The sequence below is a fragment of the Cornus florida genome, unplaced genomic scaffold (assembly GCF_030987335.1).
Source record: "Cornus florida cultivar Cherokee Brave unplaced genomic scaffold, ASM3098733v1 CherokeeBrave_3.0.0_Hap2_Chr04, whole genome shotgun sequence".
Lineage (NCBI taxonomy): Eukaryota > Viridiplantae > Streptophyta > Magnoliopsida > Cornales > Cornaceae > Cornus > Cornus florida.
The window spans coordinates 3240072-3246071 of NW_026775574.1; the positions used below are offsets into that span (position 1 = coordinate 3240072).

Sequence of the window (6000 nt, forward strand, 5' to 3'; positions counted from 1 at the left end):
TTATTTTTCCTGAATGAAGAGAGCAATTTAATTAACAAACTAATTACAAAATTATGCACTAAACGCTCCTCCAAGTCAATATGAATGGCATCAAACAGTACATATATTACTATCATTGATAAGCAACCAGCAATATAAAATACACTCCTGCAAGCACAAGTTTCTCTGCACACCCATACTTAAAAACATATTCATTAATAAACATATATATATATATATATATATATATATATATGTATCACTCATAAGAACAACTCCCAAACTTTATAGCTAGTGTTTATTGTTCATTTACTTAGCAGCACCACCAATCCATAAGCTAGATTTTGTGGGTAGCTAATTCTGGAGATGATGAGTTTCAATATCTTTGGTGACATTAATACAGAAGTCCATCAATGTATCTGGATCTGGAACATCCTCTTTCAGCTTCTCGTATTCGAAAGTCCACGTCACCAGGTTACTCTCACCCTTAGTATCAACATGAACAATGATTATGAAGCTCTTGTACAGCTCTATGATATCTCCTTCAATTACCTTGAATGTCACTGATTTCTTTTCCTCATCTATGGCTTCGATCAACTCCTTAGCAATCTTTTCTTTTCCATCTACATACCATATCACATAAAATAAATAATTAGAACAAATTAAGCATAATGATGAGTAAGAACTTAAGAGAACTTAGAAATATAATCTATTTCTTTTTTATAAAAGAATTTATGTCAAATTTATGCAAATTTGGACTAAATCATTTGTCACAATTTATCTCACTACGTGGATATGATTTGTTTTGCACAATTTTACTCACAACTTTCAAAATGTGTTTACAGACTTAGGAAATATCCATACGTATAAGTGACAACAATCTCTTAGACAATTTTGAACGTCACAAATTTGTATAAAATACTAATATGTATATTTTAACTTCTTTTTTATTTATTTATTTTTATCTGAAGCTCCGGTCTGAGCGCCTCCCCATCCTCGGTCTGAAAAGCCGCTGAGTATGGCAGCGGAGGCTAAACCCGATGCTAGGAAGGCACTTTGTATTACCCACACGCTGGTGAAGTGGAGATCCCACGCAAAACTGAAGAAGTGAGTTGAGTTTGACATAGACAAAATATATGTTTACATGTATGTGTATATATATATATATGTGTGTGTGTGTGTGTATATATATATATATATATATATTGGTGTATATATAAAAATGGTGTTGGCTTACCATGGACATAGTTCCAGAGGATGATAGAGCCTACAGTTCCCCAATCACCTTCATGAAGACCAACACCCTGAACTTTATCAGGGCAGATGTTGGATATGTGGTGTGGTCTGGTTCTGAAGATTTCATGAAACACATCACCATCAGACTTGATCTCTGTTTGGCGTACCATCTTACCACTGAGACCCATCTCTCCAAGCCACTCTTAATTTACTGAACAGAAATGGAGGGAAGATGTGGGAGGAAGCACATTGCCCTTTGGCCTTTTATATTGAAGATTCTAATAATTGTTTTAATGGTGGAGTACTGAACGTTGATGTGACACGTTCTGCATAATTAATTCATGCTTGTTTTTATTATTTCTTGTCAAATGATCGACACGATTCAGTCACTAATATAGTTCTACGTATATTTTACACCCATTACCTAATAAATAATAATCATAATAAAAAAATGAATTTGAATGTGTCAGTGTCAATTATTTGGAGACAAGTTGTTCATATTTATCTGATGGATCCTCGAAAAACTAAAAGATCAGATATGGGTGTGGATTGGCTTTTTCTTGCATGTCTTTTTAATAAAAGTCAGAATATTTTTCAATTTCAGGTTTCATATTGATTTCAACACAAGGCCAAGGCTTCGTGCAGTGAAAGAAAAAAACAAATTAAATATTGGTTACGAGAAAAAAAGAAGAAGAAGAAAATAAGAAAAATGTGTTAACTACTTATTATATTTGGTTAAAAAAAAATATATATAGTAGAATTATGTTTAGGAAAAGAAAGGATTGGTATTAAAAAAAATTTCATTAAAAATGCTATTATTTTCTTTTATTTCTTTCTATTTTTGAGAGACCGACAAAATCAACTCATCAAATTTTAATATATTTCTTCAAATTCTTTAATTCCCTTTCCTTTCTTTTCTTTTCAAATTTTTACACTAAACACAAAAAAACGTTATCATTCCAGAGTCCATTTCCTCTCTTTTCTTCTTCTTCCATTTCTTTCCAAACAAACCGAAACTATGGAATTGGAATGTGCAAGTGCCTACAAGTACCACATTTATATAAAATTAACTTAGATTTATTAGTTAATAATTTAATGCAATGATAGAAAAGTTAACTTTACTTCAGTGTATAAATATATATATATATAACTTTCAACAATCAGATCTATTATTCAAAACAGTATCGGATAATGTTTTTAAGTAATTAACAAACTAATTACAAAATTATGCACTAAATGCTCCTCCAAGTCAACATGCATGACATCAAACAGTACATATATTACTATTATTGATAAGCAAACCACCAATATAAAATACACTCCTGCAAGCACAAGTTTCTCTGCACACCCATAGTTAATAATATATTCATTAATAGAAATATATATCTATATATATATATATATATATATATATATATATATATATCACTCATAAGAACAACTCCCAAACTTTATAGCTAGTGTTTATTGTTCATTTACTTAGCAGCACCACCAATCCATAAGCTAGATTTAACATTGATACAGAAGTCCATCAATGTATCTGGATCTGGAACATCCTCTTTCAGCTTCTCGTATTCGAAAGTCCACGTCACCAGGTTACTCTCACCCTTGGTATCAACATGAACAATGATTATGAAGCTCTTGTACAGCTCTATGATGTTTCCTTCAATTACCTTGAACGTCACTGATCTCTTTTCCTCATCTATGGCTTCGATCAACTCCTTTGCAATCTTTTCTTTTCCATCTACATACCATATCACATAAAATGAATAATTAGAACAAATTATGCATAATGATGAGTAAGAACTTAGAAATATAATCTATTTCTTTTTTATAAAAGAATTTATGTCAGATTTATGCAAACTTGGACTAAATCATTTGTCACAATTCATCTCGCTGTGTGGATATGATTCGTTTTGCACAATTCTACTCACAGTTTTCAAACGTGTTTACACTAGCATGCGTTTTGTTTTAGGCGTTTTGTTTTTGGCTAAAACAGAAATCGTGTTTTTGGTGTAAGAGTGTTTTGAAAAAAAATCGAACACACGTTTGGAAACGATGTTTTGCTGTAGAAATGTCAAAAACAGAAACATGCAAAATATGATTTTGGGTCATGATCTATTGTCAAAATAAGAAAAAAATAACTTTTTAGTGTTTTGGTTTTGAGCCACTATTCATGAAGTATTTTCGCACTATGTAAAATAAAATAAGGCCGCACCAAAACATGTTTTTGTTGCCAAAATCAACACTGTAGCAACTCAAAAATAGAAACAGCAGAAACAAAACGCATGCTAAACGGGACCTTAGGAGACATCTATACGTACAAGTGTCAGCAACCTCTCCTTAGACGATTTGGAATGTCACAAATTTTTATAAAGTACTAATATGTATATTTTAATTTATTTTTATTTTTATTTTTATTTGAGGCTTCGCTCTAATTAATCCCCAAGCGCTTAAAGAGCGCCTCCCCATCGTCGGTCTGAAAAGCCGCTCAGTATAGCAGTGGAGGCCAAACCTAGGAAGGCACTTTGTATTAGCCACATGCTAGTGAAGTGGAGATCCCAAGCAAAACTGATCGAAGAAGTGAGATAAGTTTGATATAGACAAAATATATGTTTACATATATATATATATATATATATATATATATATATGTTGGTGTATATATATATATATATAAATGGTACATGTTGGCTTACCATGAACATAGTTCCAGATAATGATAGAGCCTATAGTTCCCCAATCACCTTCATGAAGACCAACACCCTGAACTTTATCAGTGCAAATGTTGGATATGTGGTGTGGTTTGGTTCTGAAGATTTCATGAAACATATCACCATCAGACTTGATCTTTATTTGGCGTTCCATCTTACCACTGAGATCCATCTTTCCTAACTCTTAATTTACCGAACAGAAATGGAGCTAGGGAAGATGTGGGAGGAAGCATATGGCCCTTTGGCCTTTTATATTGTAGATTCTAATAATTGTTTTAACGGTGGAGTGATGCATGTGTTGGGAAACGTGCAAGTTTTAAAAACTTTCTGAAGGATTTTCATACATAAATTTTGATTCATCACATAGAGACAAGTTTTACGCAAAAATAAAATATGATGTATCATTCAATTAATAGATTGAATACTTACATTAAAGGTTTGAGTAAACCTTATATCTCTCCTCTAAAGTGAATGTTCTTACTTATTGTAGATTCCTTTACTAGATGCCTTCTCTTTGGATCTCCATTTTCTTGGTAATGGTCTTGCCTTTAGAAATCACCCATTAGCTTTCATGAATGACGTTGAAAAATTAAGCTCGTGGGAGCCTCCATTAGATAAGAATATTAACCCTAAAAATCTAGAGAGAGAAAATATATCCTTTCTTTTCTTCTAAAAGTCTGTCTTAAAATATACATGAACCCATGTATATATAGGCAACATAAAAATAAGAAAAGGAAACAATAAATCCTTCTCAATTTCTAATTCACATATCTCAAATCTAATAGGATTCCAATATCAAGTTGGGCTATGAGCGAGAATCCTATTGGACTTATTATTTTCTTGGTTATAATGAATTAGTAATTTGTCCAATCCATGGACCCAATTAAATTAATTTATTAATTAATTTCTACTCCACTAAAAGAAATTAATTGAATTCCAATTAAATAATAAATAACCTCTAAGTCAATGTTGCACTTTGACCCCTCTATGCATAATTAGTTATCGGATAAATAAAATCATCAATCCGACTACTTAATTAATATATTTATTTTGGTACTTTTGATTATTTCTGGCTCGATTATAATAAAACATTTGTTTGACAAAAATAATAATTTAAATAAATAAATATATAATAAATCATTTTGTCTAAAAACACACGAAGGCCTTCGAATTTAATTTGTGATCATCCATAATCAATCCAAAATAAATACAAGTAGCAATGATACAAATATTGAAAATATAACCCTCTAACTATTAATTACATAATTACCCAAAGTGCCGGTATAAGGATTCCGAAGATTCCGCCGAACAAATCAAAGTAATTACTAATTAATAAAAGAGTCTATACTTCTCTCATGCTTAAAAGTCAAATGCCATGACGGTGATAGGGAGCAATTGCATATAACGGCTCTAGCAATATATCTCAACCTAACGCGGATCCAGTTCAAGTCTTAGTTAATAATGAGTCCATCCATAATTACCGGCTATGAACTATTTATGATTACTATTTATATTCATGTATTGATCGCTATCACATACATATATAAATATTCCTTGTAATCAAGTGGACATTATCAATTACATAATGAATCGAAACATATTACATTGAATTTACCAATTGTATAAATCATAAATATTTCAGATATGTCAGGAACATATGTTATTAATTATAATCCAAATAGGAATTTACTATGCTAGGACATATAAATCCCAACAGCGCTCACTTACCCTCATAGCCAATTCAAATTGCATCTAACTCCAATGTTATCCAAATGACAATCAAAACTATTGATCGATGACACCTTTGTTAATAGATCAACAAAGTTGTGTTTCAATGCACTGTTCTAGCCACAAGTACATTTTCTTGCCGGACAATATCATGTCTGACATGATACTTCCTCTCAGTGTACCTTGTTCCTCTATGGAACCTTGGGTCATTGGTTTGGACTACTTCTGCATTATTGTCGCAATATAGCTCAATAGGCAGGCTAGTATGCTTCACAATTTCTAAATCAGTGAGATCAAACTAAAAAGGCTTCCTTTGCTGCCTTTCAGGCTGCAATATACTCCA

The 6000-nt window shown here is 31.7% G+C and overlaps 2 protein-coding genes across 2 annotated transcripts; both read right to left on the minus strand.

Annotated features, from left to right (window-relative positions):
- Positions 1 to 333: 333 nt before the first annotated feature.
- Positions 334 to 1403, minus strand: LOC132305554 (kirola-like). Its single transcript, XM_059803183.1, has 2 exons — positions 1217 to 1403; positions 334 to 602 (listed from the first exon to the last, which is right to left on the minus strand). Exons 1-2 carry the CDS (start codon positions 1401 to 1403, stop codon positions 334 to 336), a joined length of 456 nt encoding a protein of 151 aa, XP_059659166.1.
- A 1287-nt stretch (positions 1404 to 2690) lies between these two features.
- On the minus strand, positions 2691 to 4101 carry LOC132304620 (kirola-like). Its single transcript, XM_059802369.1, has 2 exons — positions 3915 to 4101; positions 2691 to 2959 (listed from the first exon to the last, which is right to left on the minus strand). Exons 1-2 carry the CDS (start codon positions 4099 to 4101, stop codon positions 2691 to 2693), a joined length of 456 nt encoding a protein of 151 aa, XP_059658352.1.
- Between the last annotated feature and the right edge of the window lie 1899 nt (positions 4102 to 6000).